We start from the raw sequence: 21,367 nt of genomic DNA, 5'->3' as shown, positions 1-21,367 counted from the left end.
AATGTTAAACATCATAACAAATTATGTTTCAATTTTGTTTGCATAAATGCATATTTTAACATCAATGCATTTTATTTTTTTGCTTAAAATTATTAATATTCACATTTCTGTGTATGGATATGGTCTAAATACTGGTCATTTTAATAGCTATATAGTGTTCTATCAGATTAGCATAATTTGTTTAGCCATTTATCCCAATGAAATAAAATATTATTGAATAAGGGAATTTTTATTTATTTTTCCTCTTCCCTTCCACCACCATGGGACATATAGTAAGTGCAATAGTGTGTCATGACTGTCCATGCCTTGGGCCACATAAAATTCAATGACTGAGAATTCCAAAGTTATTTGCCCTTCAACTTCTTTAGTAAGTGTGAGTTTCATTCGGCTCCATTCTGACCATAAATTTTTTCTGACTACTCTCTCTCATCATCCCTAACTACTCTTTACTTGCTATAAACTTTGTCCTATACTCCAAAGTTTAATACCACTTGTATACCACTTCCAATGACCAAGCAGTCCCTTCAGTTCCACCTTCCCTTTTTTCAAAGATTCAGTTTCCTCCATGGAAGTCACCCTAATTAAAAAGAGTAAAGTATCAAGTCTCAGATTATTCCTTTTAATTAAAGAAGAGATTATAGAGTGGTATTGTTCTCCTTGATTTTAGTTTATTAGAATAAATTTAGGAGATGAGATTTCAATAATACTTTGTTGATCTAATTTCTAATCCAGTGCTCTTACACTACACAGCTAAAGGCACAATGTGAATATCCTCAGAGCAACATTATTATTGCCATTTTAAAATAAAACATTTTGTCTTATTTCTAAGAAGTCTTTATATTTCATTTTATTTTTAATTAATAACAATCAATTTCACAAAAGGGTGGTTGTTTATACTTGGAAGTTGTTTGAAAGACTCTTTCTAGCTTTTGTCGAAAATACAGATTCACATAACCTCTGTGTCTGCCTTTAAAGTCTTCTTAGTCATTAGACTAGAAATTCTAAAACCAAAGAATTTCTAGAGAGAACAAGCATCTATCCTCTTATCAACAATCAGAAAATTTCATACATCTATAAACCTCTCAGCCGAAGCCTCATGTAAAGCCATTCTCTCATTATATGGAATTGAATGGTTCTGTTCAAGTTAAATCAAAATGTATCTATAAGTACCTACTGTGTGCCAGCAGGCCTTCCAAGCCACCTTGCCAGTAAAGACCACATTTTTCTAGTTAATTAAGATGTTTTGGTATCTCTGCGATTTTTCTTCAAACAACAGATCACTGAGAAGTTGCTTTGTTATGGTCATCCTCCAGATGTACTGATGCGAAGTGACTCAATTTTGGTTCAGGAGTAAACATATCTTCTCAAAAAAATGGTCAACTTTTTCCCTTCTCCTCTGATTTAGAGATACAGGCTGGGAGATTTGAATGCCAACAACTACATAACACAGCTCATATTTTCCTGCAGCAGCAACAACAACAATAACAGTCAAAGAAAAGCAAAATAGAGCCCATGGATACTCTTGGGACATAATTTTTGAGGTAAAAAGAAATAGATAAATGCAAGCCCTTGGGCAATCTCTTAAAGGAGAGTTTATTTTACCCCTTACCATACTCAAAATTAGTTTTAGATACATGTATCTTCTATTTGGTGTTTCTATCATGCCTTTGTCAAGATATTAGCCAGTTCATTACCATATAAAATGACACCTTTAAGTAAAATAAACCTATTTTTCATATACTGTCTAAAGACCTTATCTATTTAGTCCTAAATTTAGAGAATGCCACTACTGAAGGACCTCTTGAGTATTCTGTAAAGAAGATGACAAGCCCATACTTGACCAATTAGTTACAGTCCTTAAAATTAGATGCTGTGCATTTTGGTATGTTCTAATGCAACCAGGTCCTACATGAAATCTCAGAGCCATATTTTCTGTTTCTTGAGCCAGGGCTGAGGTTTGGCTTGCCCACTGTGAATCGGTATAACCTAGAAAAATAATCTGTATTTTAACTTCTAAAAAATTGTATACTACTGGAAACCAAGAGGTTTGTTTCAATATGAGTCCATACTAGATTTTTTTTAAGTAAGTGTTTTATTCTTTTCTTTCATTGACATGTACAGAAAAAGAAACTTTCATCCCTTGGTCCTCTGTCATGTGCATAAGAGAGGCCCTTGGTATCAGTAGTTGCAGGGGTCTTGGTAAAAGGGATCCTTACCTATAATGAGCTACACAGAAATTATTATAATTGGCTTTATATATGAGACTAAACAGTTAAAAATGTTAATGAGTAAAGGGCGCATTCTTGATTTTTCAACTTGGGGGAAGGGAAGGAAGAGAGAAACGTAAAAGTCATGAGTTCCATTGGTAATCCCCAAAATAACAAATATTCAAGCTTGAATTCAGATCTCTTTAGTTGGCAAAGGCCAAAGGACCTTGCAGATTTAATAAAGCAAAATTTTGTACTACAGATCTGCCCAAGTGATTTTTAATGTTCTTCAAAAGATAAGGCCATCACAAATAGGACTATCATAATAAGAGGGCAAGTAGTTCTATTTTCTACATAAAATAATAATATTAACAGGAGTGTAGGGCCTGGGAAGAGGTTATGATGAAAGTGACTAAATAAAAGGGAAGAGTGAAAAGAACTGTTCCAAAGTACTCCCATTTTCATCAGCTATGGACAACTTAGTCTTAGGTAGTTAGGTAGGCATGACTGACAGGAGTGAAGGCCCAGCTCTGTAACCATGGAAACCTCACTTAAAGACCTTCCTTACAGACATCCTAAAACACTTCCATTTTAGAGTTATAAATTATCCCAAACCCTAGGGCACAAAGACCATAAAAGGTGCTGGCTAAACCTGCCATAGATGCATGTGCAGAAAATACTGCCCCAACCAGCCCATAACCTCAGTCTCATTATACCATCATTATAATATCATGACTATGACTGAAAGTTCATGAATCTAATTATAACAGACTGAATTGTGGGAAAGTACATGTACTGTAGGCAAAGTGTTATATAGCAGCCAGTTGTCAAAGTGACCTCACAAACAGGTCATCTAGGATCTACCATTATGGCCCAAATATAAACACACCTTCCCACTTCTTGCCATTTCAGCTCTCTTCACTGAAAACCTGCTCCTCCCTTGGACCATACTCTGTCTTCTTTTATCTTTTCACCTCCCAAAATCCACAGGGCAGCAGCTTTCCTTAGTGTGACTCATCTCCTTCTAAATATTGCTGACCTGTAATTCCTTCTGTGTTGGCAGGGAAGAACCGAGGCCCCAACCCCCACCCCCATGCTGCTGGAGTGACACCAGATTTCATATCACACCAGCAGTAACATTAGGATTTCTGTTTCATCCCAAGCTTGGTTTGTGTTTCTGTATTTTGAAATAATACACACATACACACAGACATGCACAGAACAATATTATGCTATTAGCCTTCTCTGCCTACTCCACATACACCATAAATAGAAGCAGGGCAGTATTAAAAAAAAAAGACCAACTGCATTCAAATCATTATCACTTCCCAAACCCTGTAAGAAAAGTTTTCTTCCAATATAAAACTGCTATTATTTTAGTAGGTTGCTGAGGATAAATGGATGGAGGAGGAGCGACTAAACCCATTCTAACATATTCACTCTCAGGGGAATATCTTTTGGGGTGTTTCTTAAATAAAGCTCACTGCAGATATGACACCACTTGGCCACACTAAGCAGAAAAAGCCCCTAGTATTCACAGACAGCTTCGTACTTGATAATTAAAGAATAAAGGGAAGAAGCATTAAAAAGTTGATCTTTTAACTTCCTATATGTATATAAGTTTTTAAACAACCTCTCTCCTCATAAATAATAAACAAACTAAGAAAACAAGACAGAATACATAGGTAGCAACTTTTTCTTTTTCTTTTTCTTTTCTTTTCCTTTTTTTTTCTTTTTTTCTTTTTGGATTTTACCTGAATTAAGCTACCATAATATAGGTAGCTTTTGAAACTCTCAATTCTTTCTTTTTCCTTTCTGACTCTGCTATAGACATTATGACACAACCAAGTGAGAAAAAAGGAATCTGCTCCAACTGATTACATTTGTTAGTAATTAATAATATCTCTAAGTATTTTATTTAAGCAATAATCAATCTGAACCAAGATTGAAAGTTAAAATATGACTTCAAAAGTAAGGAAAAGAAATGCAGTCATATAAAATATGCCAAGTTTGAGATGTTATAGGTAAAACTCTACATACAAATATAGCTGAGACTCACAATATACAAAAATGTGTTAAATACACACATAAGTCTTTAAGGGGAGGGAAAGGCAATATATCGCTCTGCCTTTACCATTCCAGAATCCTTTGGACTTCAGCGCTGTTGCTCTATTTTATAACCTGCTACCCACTTTTGTGAAAGACTTCTTAATATATTATCAACTGAAGAATAATACTATTCTTTAGATAATTCAATTAGCAAGTATTCTCACCTCAGAAAACAAACATTAGTCAAACTCCAAGCCCCAGCCAGCATTTATTGCTTTGAAACATAGGCATGCACATCATTGCCTTGGTTTTATACTTAATGAGAAAGAGCACACATTTAATTCTAGAAAATAACTGAATTAGGAGGCAGCAAAAAGTCCTATTGTAGTCTTTTGTTTCCATATAATAACACATTCTTCATTGTTTTACTGGAATGATTACAGACAGAAAACCAATTTTTAAAAGCTTGTGCATGGTTTATAATTATAGTTAGGATACATAATCAAGACTGAAAGACACATGTATCCAAGTGTTATTAAACAATGATTAAGCTTTGATTGGGATAGCTCCTGGCTACAGCTAATCTCAGTATAATTATGACTGCCTGCCTTACCACCATGTTCTAGGAATAGGTGTTTCTTCTCAAGAAATTCCTCTTCAGGCAATTAGCTTATATTTCTGAACTTGGAGGCTTTAAATCTCTGCCTATTAGAGACTCAGTACAAATGTGAAGATATGAGGAACTAAAGCTCACAAATATTTGTCAAAAGCTTTCATTTAAACATAGCACTGCATACTCAATGAAAAGGAAAATGATATATTTTTTTAAAGGTTTCCTGTCTTCTCATCTGAAATGTTTGCTTACAGGTATATATTCGCTAGCAAATTTAACCAACCTAAGTAGGCCCTTAACATTCCATTGTCCACTGAAAGTATACTGTCACTGAAGTTGAATAAAATCGCTCTGGTTTCTCAACATTTTCTCAGTGGTAGACTAAAATCTCATTTTTATTTTGGCTACTTTTCAACATAGCTGAAATATGTGTTTTTGTTTAAAGAAATTCATAGTTAAAGGCATAGATACTCTATGGATGCTCTCAAAACCACATTTTGACTAAATAGTGAAAAAGTTGCCAGCAACTTACCAGAATTTCTCTTTGACACCATCTTCAGTCTTGTGCTAACTACATAGCAGACCAGAAGTGTTAAAAGAAATGGTGGCTTCATTATTCACTGTCCTTGGAGCTGAAAAGTCAAAAAGAACATGAAGTTTGAATCATAGATCTTGGCCTCAAAAAAAAAAACCAGCATCTATAATTGCACAAATCTCAAAGACACATTACAGAAAAAAAAATGACATTCTGGTGACTTCTGGGTTTATTTTTATGCAGATAGAAGAACATATGGAAGTTCACACTTGAATTATGTCAAAGCTCCCTGCTTAAAACTGTTCAATGGTGTCCCACTGGATTTAGAGCAAAATCTGAAGTTCCATTAGACTTTCAACAGCCTGCAGGAGGGACCCCAGTTGACTCTTTGATCTTAATTCACAGCATTTTTCTCCTCTTTGGCTCTGTTCCAGCCACTATGAACATTTTACTTGTCCCTAGAACATGCCAAGGTCATTTCATCCTCATAGCCTTTGCATTTTGTCTTCATCCTGGGGTAGTCCTTCCCATTTTTTATGCATTTAGTTCCTCTATCCTACAGGTTTCAGTCCCCAAAAAAGGCCTTTCTCAATTACTCAATCTTAGTCTCACTCTATCATTCTCTATCTTACCACCTTACTTGCTTTATTCAGAAGACTGGTCAGCACTTAGTTATTTTGTTTATTTACGCGACAGGAAGAGTTTTAACTCAACTTCGACACTGACATTTTTAAATCAACAGTACTGAACCATAAACAACTAGAATTAAACAGTTCCAAAACCAAAAATATCTGAAAACAGTATCAAATCGGATTGAAATATTATTAAGCTCCCCTCCATATACACATGCATACAACAAAGTAAGGGTTCTTTATTCTGCTTTGCAACATGGGGCAAGATGAGTATACCTTGGAAGAAAGTGGTATGATGCCACCAGCTGAATTTCTAAGGGGACATATAAGCAAATCTTGTAATGGACTTCCAATGCCCAGATAAGTTGCTGGGGGGATCATCTCATCATCAGGCCTGTTATAACAACTACCTGTTTATGTCCATAGGCACTTAGAACAATTATGACTAACCGAATAAAAGACACCAGTGGTCACAAGTATGTGTTTTTCCTCTCCCTCTTCCCCAGTTACTCCTTTCTCAATATAACACCAACAGAGGTGGCACAGGAGAAAGAGGAGGAAGAGTGGAGATGTGCAAGAACCTACTATGTACGCTCCAAATTCTTAGCCATTAGAGGCACATGCCATCTGTTTGAAGAAAAGGAAATCTAAATCAGATAAGTGCTTGGAGTAAGTAAAAACAAACACTTTAAAATCAGAATGAAACTTTGAAAACAGTTGAAAAAATTATAGAAACTAACTGAAATTTTTATCATTGTCTCTATCTCCTCATGGAAAAAGATAAGTACAGTAGAGCACAATAGGTAGAAATTATTGGGGAAAATAATACTATTTAATGTTTATATTTTAATGAGTTGAAACTTTTAATGAATCAGTAACATTAATTAGCTTGGTTGTTTTGCCCAACTCCTTGACCACTAGAATGTAAATTTTATTAGGGAAGTCATTTAGGAACTGTTGTCTTCTCAACATCTAGCATAGAGCTTGACACATAATAGGTTACCAATAAATATTTAATGAATAAAAGAAGAATATTAATGTAGATAACATCATATCAAGGGTTCAAGTAATACAAATAAATGGTAAGTTTTGATGTGTGTTTTTCCTCCCAAGTTACCTATTTGTTTAAAATGGAATATCTCTTAGCAAGTATATCATTATACAAATCTGAGATGTGTCCTTGCTCCAGTTGTAGTGGACACTGTTGATATCCTACCCTTCCCTATCCTCTTGCCTACCCCCTAAAGTCTTCTGTAGAAGTCTTCTTTTGTTTCTCTGCCTGAAGAGTTCTCTATCTGCAAAAGCAGCTTGAACAGCATAGGTGGCAGACTGGAAGTTCTAGGTTATTAACATCCCATTAGTGACTCTCAGACAATGATGGGAGTTGGTGAATAAATACAACAGCTCCTTCATCCCTTGGTATGTTACAGTAGGACTGAGTGGTAAAAAGCTCATTAACACAATTTAGTTGCTTTTCCTCCCTTCCAGTTTGACTTTGCCATTCCCTTGCAGTACTTCCTGGGATCACCTCCCAAATAAACTACTTATATACAAACCCTTATCTTTGGGTCTGTTTTTGGGAGAACCTAAACCAAAACTCTGAAAAGATCATTATGAACTCCACAGCTCAGAAGATTATGTAGTTTCTAGACCTTGAAAGGAAAGCATATTATTCAAAATTTTCCTGAACCACAGGCACACAAGCTCTCCTGTCTTGGCTCTCTGTTTACAACTTTTATCACCCTCAGTGACTTTGATAAGAACATCGTCTCATCTCTGATTTAATTCTTTCTCCTGTGTTCACTCAGTTACCAACTCTACTTTGTGGTTAGATATTAAGAGTCTGCCATCCTCTTCTTACCCTCAACCCATCTTATGCATGATCGTACCTTCACTATTTCTGTCTTAATGCAAGGACTGTAATTTGCTTGGAAAGAATATCAGTTTAAAAACTCTAATATTTTATAAATGGTAACAAAATTAAAGATTATTTGAGAAAAGCTTTATTAAAAAACATTTATCCAGTAGTTATTGTTATAATTTTCACCCCTAATAAGAACTGTATTTTATAACTGATACTCAGATATTATGGATAGAAAATAACTGACTCTAAAATATTTCTACTTCTCTATTTAATTGACCCGTTCCTCTTTTTGTGAAATGAAATACTTAACATTTGAATTTGACCAGTTAACACATTCAATCATCGAAATTGAATGTGTTAACCTCAGAATTATTTCATATACTCCTCTTCTTGTCAGTTCAAATCAGTGGAGATTAGGAAAACTGGACATATTAAGTTTTCAAATCTGTGTATTTACCAATATTGTTTCTAAAGATGGGTCTATTAATTCCACAAATTTTGAAGAATAACTACTATACACAATAATAATTATAATTTATTGAGCATGTCGTGTGTGCCAAACATTGCACTAAACTGTTATATGCTCTTTTATCTTATCAATGTCCTACTGAAGTATTATCTTCATCTCACTTTTCAAAAACTGACACTTGTGACTTATCCAAGGTCACAATAGTAAATTAAAGAAAAAGAAGTTGAATTTAGGTCTGCGTGATTACAAAACCTTAGTTTTTAACTACTATTAAATGATTTTTGCCCTAGAATTTAGATGTTATGAGAGTTATAAACCAAGTCTAAGATTATAAAACATCACTCCTTGCCTTCAAGGAGCTATAACCTAAATGAAGAGATGTATGTATACTAAAGTGCTTGGTCAAGTGCAAGAGAGTGAGGAACAATCTGTATATGTTAAATGACAAAAAAAAAACAGAGTAAGAAAAGAATTTTGTAGTATGTTCAATAGGTGATTCAGATTTCCCATTGAAAGGGAAACTCCGCCATACTGCCAATTAAAATAAAGAGAAAGGCCAGTGCAAGCAATCTCCTAGCAGTGTTCAACTGGCTGAAATGTTGTCACTAACCAACAAATGTCTCAGAAATGTGACAGCTGAGCTCCCGACATATAGTTCCACACATTTATCTATCATTTATCTATCTACTTACTTATCTTATTTTTTTTTTTATTTTTAATTAATTAATTAATTAATTAAGTTGTTTGGTCACATAAGTTACCAACATCCAGTAAGTTTCAGGTGTAAAATTTAACAGTAAGGTGGATATATAATACATTGTGTGTTCCTCTCTCATACTTAGATTTCTTTCTGTCACCAAATATTTGACCCATTTTACCCCATCTATATCCCTTCTTCCCCCGACCCTCTACCCTATGGTAAACACTGCTGTATTGTCAATGTCCATGAGTCTCTGTTTATTAGTCTTGTTTGTTGCTTTTAGGTTTACATTCTATATAAAAGCGATATCATGTGGTTTTCAAATTTTTCTGTTTCGCTTATTTCGCTTAGCATGATTATCTCGAGGTCTATCCTTGTTGTCGAAAATGGCAATATTTCATCTCTTCAATGGTAATATTCCATTGTATATATGTACCACCTCTTATTTATCCAATCAACTACTATAAGACACTTTGGTTGCTTCCATATCCTGGCCACCGTAAATAATGCTGCTATGAACATCAGAGTACAAATATCTTTTTCAACATGAGTTTTCAAGTCTTTGGGGTAAATATCCAGTAGAGGGACTGCTGGATAATATGGTAGATCAATTCTTAGTTTTTTGAGGAAACTCCATACTGTTTTCCATAGTGGTTGTATGAATTTGCAGTCCCACCAGCAGTGTATAAGGGTTGCTTTTCCTTAGCATCCTCTCAAACATTTATTATTACTTGCCCTCTTGAAAACAGCAGTTCCGACAGGTGTGAGATAGTATCTCATTCTGGTTTTGAATTGCATCTTTCTAATACCTAGCAATGATGAGCATCTTTTCATGTTTGTTGCCCATGTGTATGTCTCTCTGGGAGAAGTGTTGGTTCAGGCCCACTGCTCACTGTTTGATTGGATTGTATTTTTTAAATTATTAATGAGTAGTATGAGTTTGTTGTATATTTTGGATAGTAGGCCCTTATCAGAGACTTTCCTTGCAAATATATTTTCCCATTCAGATGATTGTCTCTTTGCCTTGTTGATTATTTCTTTTGCTGAACAGAAGCTTTTTAGTCTGATCCATTTATTTTTGCTTTTACTCCTCTTGCCTTTGAGGACAAATTCATATGATCCTCTTTAAATCCAAGTCCTTAATTTTAGTCCCTATGTTTTCTTCTATGCAATTTATTGTTTCAGGTTTTTAATTAAGGTCCTTAATCCATTCTGAGTTAATTTTGGTGTGTGGTGATAGACAACAGTCAAGTTTCATTCTTTTGCAGGTGGCTTTCCAGTTTTCCCAGCACCATTTATTGAAGAGGCTTTCCTTTCTCCACTGAATGCTTTGTTTTTCTGTAGAAAATTATTTGCCCATGTATATATGAGTTTACTTCTAGACTCTCGATTCTGTTCCACTGGTCCCTGTGTCTGTTTTGCAGCCAATACCATGCTGTTTTGAATACTGTCACTTTGTAGTATAATTCGAAGTCAGGCAGAGTGATTTCTCCAGCCTCATTCTTTTGTCTCAGGATCTTAGGATGGCTTTGGCAATTTGGGGTCTTTTCTGCTTCCATACAAATCAGATGACAGGTAGAGAGGAAATAAGTGGGATTTTGATGGAGATTGCATTAAATCTGTATAATGGTTTACCTAATAATATCATTTTAACTATATTGATTCCCCCAATCCAAGAACATGAGATATATTTCCATTTCTTTGTGTATTCTTCAATTTCTTTTAATAGGGTCTTGTACTTTTCATTATATAGGTCCTTCACATGTTTTGTTAGATTTAGTCCTAGATATTTTGTTCCTTTTGTTGCAATTGCAAAAGGAATTATTTTTTCCACTTCTTTTTCTGACACTTCATTATTAGAGTATAGGAACGTTATGGGTTTTTGAACGTTAATTTTGTATCCAGAGACTCTACTGTATTTGCTCATTGTTTTAGTAGTGTTCTTGAGGAGTCTTTAGGGTTTTCTACATTGAGAATCATGTTATCTGAAAAGAGTGACAGTTTGATTTCTTCATTTCTTATTTGGATGTCTTTTATATTTTTCTCTTGCCTGACTGCACTTGTTAGGACCTCCGATGTTATACTGAATAACATTAGTGATAGGGGACAGCCTTGCCTTGTTCCTGATCTAAAAAGAAAGGTTTTTAGTTTTTCACCATTAAGTATAATGTTGGCTGAGGGCTTGTAATATATGGCTTTTATTAAGTTAAGGTACTTTCCTTCTATACTGATTTTGTTAAGTGTTTTGATCATAAATGCATGTTGTATCTTTTCAAAGGCTTTTCTACATCTATTGATACATGATCATATGATTCTTATTTTTTAATTTGTTTCTGTCATGTATCACATTAATCAATTTGCGTAAGTTGAAAAATCCCTGAGAACTTTGTGTTTACTGATTTCCTAAGGTCAGTATGTAAAAATTCCAAAAGGCCACATGAAGAATTCTAAAGACTGAAGATTCTGGCACAATGGCTAACGAAGCCATTAATACTCCTGTTCTTGGAGTACCAAATCTTGATATGAGTAGGGCCATTTTGACAAGAGTTTTTAAAAAATATAATTGAAGTAAATCTTGTGACAGGTAATTGTAATGATGTTATGCTCTAATGGTTTTCATGTGTAGTTTATAAATTACTTTCTCCACTTCACTCTTTTCCTCCCTTAAAGTATCAGGTATGTCAGTTTCCTGGTTCCTGTTAAATTTTTAAAGTATCTGTATGGCATCTTCATAACTATAGAAACCAAATAAAGCTTGTGAAAGTAGTTTGACACAATTAAAATATCCAACTAGATATGTCAGCTAGGTTGCAGAGAATATTCAGTTACATTATTTCTTAAGACATTCTTGCCACCAGAGACATTTTTTGTATTTATAGTCATTTGCACCAGCCATTTGAACCAATTTCCCAAACAATAGGAAATTACACAGATACACAGCCTGCACATATATCACAGATATGTTAGGGATAAAGTTAATTAACTTTCAGAGGCTGTTCTGTAGTCAACAAAATTTCAATTTTTTTATATCTTCTAATTCTATAGTCATTTATGATGAAATATGGTACTCACATGGAGATGACCCTGAGGTCTTAATAGATCTTCAGTCGGAAAACAAAAATTCAATAATATTAATGATATTCTACTTACTGAGGAGGGAAAGTGGTTCTCATTTTGACTCAAATTTAGAAGTGACCTCAATAATTTACCAATAAAGACATCCTTTTTACACTATCCCAATATTTACTTTATTCTCAAATACATCCTTTATATGTAAACTTTCTGAAGTGGCAGCCTGTTCTATTATTGGCTCTCATAGCTAGAAATTGAGGTAAAAAGAAAGAGACCTGGAGACTGAGACCAGGAGAGTCAGAAATACAGAAGTAGGAAAACAGAGACATGAAAAGATAGAGACAGGTAGAGAGGAAATAAGTGGGAAGAGAATAAATACATTCACAGAGGAGATATGGAGAAATAGAGAAAACAGAGAAACAGAGAGAGGAGACCAAGCAAAAGACAGAGATGGAGACACAAAAACGACATATCAAGAAATGGGGGGTAGGACAAGAGATAAGAGGAATAATGAGGAAGGAACATCTGAGAGATAGCAGAAGAGTCAAAAATGGTAAAAAGTGAAGCAAACATAGAAGAAAAACATGGTTATAAAAACTACAAAGTTCCAGGAGCATAGCAAAAATTTACTAGCTATCAAACTATTCCTATAACGATTATGTTGCCCCCAATTTTTGGCTCAGTATGTAGTACCCCAAAATGGAGTTTTCATTCCACAGCCTTCCTTGCAACTGAATATGGACAGGTAATTAAGTTCTGACCATTAAGATATAACCAGAAGTGTCACATACAAAGAGGATTCATCTTTTTTCAAGGTTATTCCAGTAAGCAAACCTAGAAGTAATAAGTATAAGGTCTTAAGAGCTGTTTAGACAAAAAAAAATCTTCAATCATTACTCATTTTTATGTGGTTTCTAAATCTCTCATCATCTAATTTTTTATTCTGTAAAAAAAATGTTCATCAAAATTATTCTCAAAATGTAATATACATATTGTTTATGAGATTTAGATTGGTACACCTTTTGTGAGGCAAATGAAGTACTCAGCAAAATTTATAGTGTTAAGTAATGCCTTTTCTAGGAATCTATACTACAGAAATCCAAATATATATGCCTAGAAATATATAAATGTACAAAGATGGTGCAATATGTAATGAAATAGTCAAAATCTGGGAATAGAACAATCATCTTTCCATGAAGGAGTGGTTGGTTTAAGTAAGGTATATCCATACTATGACATACCACATAACTATTAGAGATTGAGGTAAAGAGCTACATATAAGTATGAGGATATCTATAAGATGTGTAAAGTACAAATATGATCCCATATTTAATGGAAAAAAATCTGTGTGTGTGTGTGTGTGTGTGTGTGTGTGTGTGAAAATTTATAGAAAAAGTTTTGGAATTTTTAACACTATAATTCTTAGGAGGGGAGTGGATAAAGTTCAATGTTGAAGGATATATTTCACTTTTTATTCTTTATAGCCATGTTGGTCATTAATTCTGTTCTCCAAATATTTATATCTCTTTGCCTTAAGTCATATGATAAGATTGTATTTCCTGACCCCATAGTGATTGGTGGAGCATGTGACTGATTCTGGCCAATTGCTTGTGAGCAAAAGTCATTGCTTATATTCGTGCTTCACTTTCAGGCCAGAGCATTTATTTATCAACATGGTGCCTTTTACAACTATCTTTCTCTCTTCCACAATGAATGGTAATATTAAAGATAGTGTTTGCTCCAACACTCCAGATTACAGAGTGAAAAGTCATGGAGCAGAACTTCCAGCCAATATATTATATAAATGAGACATAAAACTTTGCTGTTATAAACCACCGAGATTTGGGGATTGTTTCAAGAGCAGAATCTAAATTATCTTGCTTAATGCTTAAAATTTACATTGAGATAAATATTATACTTTATGGGTATTATTATAAAAATTAATGTGATGCACAGAACACCACACAATATTCAATATTCTCTGCATAGAGATCGCAACATGTAATGAGACTATTATATGGCATGGCCTATATTCAATACACTTATTATAATGTAACCATTTCGATGGCAAGGACTACAGTTTTTTTTTCACTCCCAGTATCAGTGACCAGAGCATAATAGATATACAACCCATTCTTCTTGAATGTTGAATGAATTAAATAACTTTACATTAACCTGTAGTTTTGTATTAATTCCTATGAAATATCAATATGTTTATTTTAGCCCCTTATTCCAAATCATCAAGACCACTTCAAATCATAAGTTTATTATTCATTTTTATTAACTTTCACCTAGCTTTGTGTCACCATAACATTTCATAAGCTCTCTTTCTCTGTCTTCAATCAAGTCAGTACGAGAAAATTCTGAATAAGATAGAATATAGAACAGAGGTTTGCTGATTCCCACTACAGATCTCTCTACATGTTGGCATTGATCATTAATCTGATTTATCAACTGGGTATGAATCCATTTAACTGTTTTAGAATCCATTTAACTAGCCTATATCTGAATATCTCACAAGAGATCATTCATTTGATAAACTGTGCTTTCATATGATATATCAGTATAATAACTCTACCAAAGGAAAACGATAGGTTTATTTAGACGGGCTTGATCCTAAAAGCCATAATTTGTACATTCAATGTACTTATTGTGTGCCTACAACAGGGATACAAATGGTAACACAATAAGTATGGTATCTACCTTCTATGTGATCACAGTCTAGTAGAAGAGGGAAAAAATTGAATAGGTAAAAACAATAACTGTTTTAAATGTAATGAGAGGAGAAATACAGAGTTTTCTGAGAGCAAAGAGGAGAGAAATCAAATCAATGTTTAGGAGAAAGAAGGCTTTCTGGAGAAAGTGACTTCTAAATTGAAACTTATAACGTGATAAGGAAGATTATTCTAAAAGAGTATGGAATATGGATTAAACTTAAATTAGTACAACATAGCAGAACCAGAGAGCATTAGATAGGTGGAATAAAGACAGTTTACAGTGGAGATGTGAGCAAGGGTCAGATTACATAGAGATTGGGTTGCCTATAGTACATCTAAGCATGGATGTTCAATGGGAAATTGGAGATACTGATAGGAATTAAGGAAAGAGACTTGTGGATATATATTTGGTAACCTTAAGCATAGAGATGGTATTTAATGTCACAAGAATAGCTGAATTACCAAAAGATAGAGGCAAAATAAAAAGGTGGCCAAGGATAGAGCTCTGAGAAATACCAACATTTAAGATGTGAGCAGGTTCAGAAAAGCCTACAAAAGTGACTAGAAAAATAGTAACAGAAGAGGTACCAGGAAAACCAGGAAGGAAGCTAAGAGACTAGCATATTTCAATAATTACAACTATGTTAAATGGTACTGGGTAATCAAGTGAGTCAAATGCTATATGTCCTTTATATGTAGCCAAGGAAAGGCTGTTAGCCAAGAGAAGGCTGCCCAAAACATATCAGTGAAGTAGCAAAGCTAAAACTTGCCTGTAGAAACTGAAGAGTAAAGTGAAGGTAAAGAAATAGAACACAGAGTGAGTGGAGACAACTCTCACAAAGATTAGCTCTGATATAAAAGAGAGAGAGAGTAAGTTTACAGTATGGGTCAGAGAAGGATTTTTAGAAATTAACTGATATTTTTTCTCATTATTAAATTGGGGTTATAGGTTTTGAGGGATAATATCAGAATATTTTTTTCTTTAGTAAGAGAGACTTGAATAAGCTTTCAAATAATGAGGAAAGGGAGCCAGAAAAAAAAAAGGAAATAGTTGAAGAAAAAAAACACAGACTTAATTTTAAGGGCAAGAAACTTTAAAAAAATACATTAATAAGAAAGTTTCTGAAGCTCCAGTGAAAGGATTTGTCATACACAGGAGGACTTTTTGATCTTCAATTAGAAATGAAAGAAAGGCAGAAATGATAGGTAAAAGTATAGGTAAATTTATAGATCTTATGGTGGAAAGTTGCCGTCTTGTGGATTTCTCATTCTCTGTGGAACAACTAGCAAGTTTATCTGAAGAGAGGGTAGGGTGGGAGGTTTAAGGAAGCAAATATATCTTTCTAGAATTTAAATGGTTCAGTCTAGGGTTTTTCTAACATTAGATAGTAAGTTCATCAATTTAAGTTTCTGGGCCCCAAGTTTTTGTTTTTGCTTTCTCTTTAATTAACACATTTGACTGTATCTAATATTCTTATATTTTCATTGTTTCTATCGCTTACTGTAAAAGGACTTTCAACAAGGAATGGATAGTAGTAGTTAAAAGGACATATTCTCAATCCACCACCATGCCAACTAACTATTCTAATCCTATTAATGTTTTCATCTTCTTTTTTCCATATTAGAGCTAAATGAGGTTTACAGTATTTTAAGAAATAATTTGACCTTATTACCCTTGTGTAAAACATGGGGACTCTGAGGTTCAGTGAGGTAAGTAACTTTCACTATAGCAAGCAACCAACTGAAGACAGTATAAGTAATCTATATTTTAGAAAATTTCTTTATTTATCAGGAACAGCAGTGAGTTGTCTGTTGGTAGATAGATAGGTAAATAGACAGACAGATGGAAAATGGGGCTAAATTCCTTGAAATATTCAGTATCGGGGACACTGTACATAACTTTAAATGCCAACTAATAAAAAGAATGTGGAACTGTCAGAAAGAATATATCAATGAACTTTTCACTAATAGTGCAATGCATCTAATTTGGGCTTCTAGGTTTAGATAAATGACAACACCTAGTTCTACAATATTCTTTCTTTTATTTTTAATTATAAAAAATGATGAAAATATTGTGCCCCTTGAATAATTATAAAATGATATTTTTGTCATATTAAATTGTAAACAAAATATCATTTACTGCAGTATGTTATGTCAGGTTGTGTTTTTTTTTGAGTGATGGAAATGTGAATATCATACTTTATCTGGGTTATTAAACACTGTAAAGTAGGGCAATATAGCCTTTTGAGCCTATTTCACTTTTTACTAGTTGTATGACCTTGGCCAAGTTACCTAAACACTTGGACCTTCCATTTACTCCTCTGAACATGGTAATAATAATAGTATCTACTTCATTAGAAGGACATTTGTATTAAATGTAATTTTATACACACACACACACACACACACACACACACACACACACACATAAATACCTAACCGATTATCAGACACAGAATCAGCCATCAATACATGTTAGCTATTTTTATTGGTGCTGTTACTATTATCATCTCTGCTTGGGGAATCAGAGATTTGCAGAGGAGGTGATACTTGGAGAAGGAAGATAAGTTTGCCAAGTGGGCAAGGTAATAGGGAGAACAGTACAGAGACTGTACACGTCTTGGGCAAAATAAGGATCCCATTCTCTCTGGAGGCAATGTAATAATGACTTAACGACATCTTCTTTACTAGTCAATAGCTACAAGACTTTGAAGTTACACTTTAGCAAAATAAAAATATAAGTACTTCTTTTCCTCTTTCTCTTTTTTTCCTCATTTGAGGAATTGAGAATTGAGGAAAATTTATCTTGCTGTCCCACAACTCATGTCTACTGCTACCACAAAGCATGAACCCAGGCATTTGCCTATACTTTCCAATTGGTAACCTTACTCTACTTTGCCTACAGAAACAGTTTTTGATGTTTTCCCCTTTTAAAACTTTCTATTTTAACCTTCTTAGGGTCCCAGGTATCAACTGATTCATCAGACATAATTGTCCTTGAAAATGAGCCAATGGAGAAAGTTAAAGATGAATGCTTGGTAATATATATTTTAATTTAGTTTCCTAGAGATTAATTTAATAAGTAAACAGTATTTCTGTTTTATAATAATAATTGTTATCATTATCATATTTATTAACTTTGAAGTCTTGTCTCTAGGTTACTGGTATTCCTATACCTTTTCAATATAGCCCAAAACATTCTTACAAATGCCTAACTTCACCTTGAATTCATCACAATTGTTTCTTAAAGACTTTCAAAAAATTTACCCATTTCTCTCAACTGATACCCTATTTCAATCCCCTTTTTGCTGATTCATGTTGATAGCATCTATCACATTAACAATGATTTTAAAAATAACAACCTACTTCAATGTTAGAAAAGCTAAAGTAGAAAAAATGCTCTCATATTCTGGCAGTAAGAATATAAACTGTTATTCATTTCCTGGAGAGCAAATTAACTATTGTATTCATATAATCACCTCTAAAAATTATCTATTCAGATAATTCAGTCAAAAATTCATGCACAAGGATGTTATTCTAGCATCATCCCTAACAACAAAAATATAAGTTATCTTAAAATACAGCAAGGTAAGATCAATTATAGCATGTCTCTATAATGGAAAATTATTCTACCTTAATACAAAATTTGGGGGGAAAAATTCAAACCCTTTGACCCAGTATATCTTAAAAAAATAATCCAAAATGCAGCTAAAGACTTAAGCACTACGATATTCACCTCACCCACACTTATACTACCAAAGTGGAAATAATCCAAATGTATAATGATAGCAGAGTTGTTAGATATGGTATAATATTATATAGTTATTTACAATTAGGTGTGTAAATTTTTTAATGATATGAGAAATGCTCCTGAAATAATGCTAAGGGAAGTCAAGATACAAAACTAGAAGCAGAATGATATATGTAAGAAAGATTTATGTACAAAGACTGCAGTATGATTTATAATATCAAAACATAAGAATTAAGTTAAAAATTCAAAAATAGAAGGGATTAAATTGTGTTATATTCATAAATTGGTATATTAAGCATATTATTAAAATCATTAAAATTATTTTAACAACATGACAGAATGTTTCTGTTGTATGAAGTTTAAAACAATAAGCTACAAAAGGAAATGAAATCAAGATCTTGGAGAGATCTGTACCTCCATGTTTATTTCAGCATTATTCACCATAGCTTGATATGGAAACAGCCTGTGTCCATCAACAGATGAATGGATAAAGAATATCTGATGTGTGTGTGTGTGCTTGTGTGTGAATAAAGAGAGAGAGAAATCATTGATACACACACATATGCATACACAATGGAATATTAGTCGGCCATGAGAAAGAAGGAAATCCAGCTATTTATGACAAACTGAAAGAAACTTGAGGACATTATGCTAAGTGAAATAACTCAGACAGAGAAAGAGTAATACTGTATGATATCACTTATTTGTGGAATCAAAAAAAAAAAAAAGCTGAACTCATAGTAGAGTGGTGGTTACCAGGGGCTTGAGGTTGGGAGAAATGGGGAGACTATCGGTCAAAGGGTACAAACTTTCAGTTATAAGATTAACAAGTTCTGGAGACCTAATGTACAACACAGTGGTTTTAGATAATAATACTGTATTATATGCTTGAAAGTTGCTTTAAGGGTAGATCTAAATGTTCTCATCACAAAAAAATAGAAATGGTAATTATATGACAGGAAGAAGGTGCTAACTAATGACATGGTGGTAATCATTTTGAAATATAGTGTTCCAACGTAACACATTGTACACCTTAAACTTACATAATATTTCATGTGAATTATATCTCAATAAAGCTGGAAGAAAAGGACATAAAACATTCAGGACATTAGGAAGAAAAGCAGGGTACGTAATATTAAATATATATAAACATATATGTGTATATGTACTTTATATTTATCTTTTATATTTAGGTGGTGGGATTATAGAGTAGAAGTGCACATTATATTCATCATTATCGATATGATCCCTAAAAGAAACATTTTAAGTAAATATCTATTTTTAAAATCAGTTAACCAATCATCTATTGTAGAATACTTCAGTTGCATCCAAATCCTGGCCACCATGAGTAATGAACATCAGTGTGCAAATATCTTTTGGGATATGAATTTTCAAGTCTTTGGAGTAAATACCCAAAAGAGGGATTGCTGGATCATATGCTAGGTCAATTTTAGTTTTTTCAGGAACCTCCATACTGTTTTCCACAGCGGCCGTACCAATTCATAGTCCCACCAGCAGTGTATGAGGGTTCCTTTTTCTCTGCATCCTATCCAACATTTGTTATTACTTGTCTTGTTGATAATAGCTGTTCTAACTGGTGTGAGATGGTATCAATTCTTAGGGATATTTTTTAAATTAATTTATTTTTTATGATGGCATTGGTTAACAAAATCCGATAAACTTCAGCTGTACATTTTAAAAGTAAGGTACATATAGATTTACATTGTGTGTTCACTTCCCACAGTTAGACTTCTTTCTGTCACCACTTATAAGACCCCTTTAACCTCCGTACTGTTTTACATAGTGGCTGCATTAATTTGTAGTCCCACCAGCAGTGTATGAGGGTTTGTTTTTCTCTGCACCCTCTCCAACATTTGTTATTACTTGTCCTGCTATTAACAGCTATTCTAACAGGTGTGAGATGGTATCTCATTGTGGTCTTGATTTGCAATTCCCTAATAGCTAGTGATGAGAGCATCTTTTCATATGTTTGTTGGCCATTTCTATGCCTTCTTGGGAGAAGTGTCTGTTCGTTTTCTCTGCCATTTTTTTCATTGAATTGTTTGTTAGTTGTTGGTGGTGGTGTTATTGAGTTGTATCAGTTCTTCGTATATGTGGATATTATGCTCTTATCAGAGGCATTGCTTGCAAATATATTTTCCCATTAGGATTGTTGTCTCTTTCTCTTGTTGACGATTTATTTTGCTGAGAAGAAGCTTTTTAGTTTAATATAGTCCCATTCATTTATTTTTGCTTTTATTTCCTTTGTCTTTGAGGTCATATTCATAAAATCCTCTTTAAGTCCAAAGTCCTTGAGTTTAGTTCCTATGTTTTCTTCTATGTATTTTATTGTTTTGAGTCTATATTCAGGTCCTTCATCCATTTTGAGTTAATTTCTATGTGTGGTGATAGACAACATAGATGATTGGAAAACGAAACTGTGGTATATATATACAATGGAATATTATTCAGCCTTAAGAAGAGATGAAATACTGCCATTTGTGACAACATAGATGGACCTTGAGATAATCATGCTAAGCAAAATAAACCAGAAAGAAAAAGTTGAAAACCCAATTATATCACTTATATGTGGGATATAATCCAAAAAGCGACAAACAAGCAGGACAAACAAACAGAGACTCATGGACATGGACAATAGACTAGGTTACCAGAGCATAGAGGGGGAGGAGGTGGAGGGTGGTAGATAGGGTTAAAGGGGTTAAAAATGTGGTGACAAAAAGAAATCTAGCTATTGAAG

At 33.7% G+C, this 21,367-nt stretch overlaps 1 protein-coding gene across 4 annotated transcripts in view; it reads right to left on the bottom strand.

The window, feature by feature from the left end:
* IL1RAPL2 (interleukin 1 receptor accessory protein like 2) overlaps nt 1-21,367 on the bottom strand; it is a 1,139,149-nt gene that overhangs the window by 1,059,231 nt on the left and 58,551 nt on the right. For all 4 annotated transcript variants that reach the window (XM_036226644.1, XM_036226645.1, XM_036226646.1 and 1 more), the window contains exon 2: nt 5,402-5,501. In XM_036226644.1, coding sequence (XP_036082537.1) covers nt 5,402-5,483 — 82 coding nt within the window. In that variant the 5' untranslated portion in view covers nt 5,484-5,501. The remainder of the gene's footprint in view (nt 1-5,401; nt 5,502-21,367) is intronic.

Source organism: Rousettus aegyptiacus, unplaced genomic scaffold (assembly GCF_014176215.1).
Source record: "Rousettus aegyptiacus isolate mRouAeg1 unplaced genomic scaffold, mRouAeg1.p scaffold_m13_p_9, whole genome shotgun sequence".
Taxonomy (NCBI): Eukaryota; Metazoa; Chordata; class Mammalia; order Chiroptera; family Pteropodidae; genus Rousettus; species Rousettus aegyptiacus.
The sequence above is the reverse complement of the archived record's forward strand: the minus strand, read 5'-3'. Positions and strand labels throughout refer to the sequence as shown.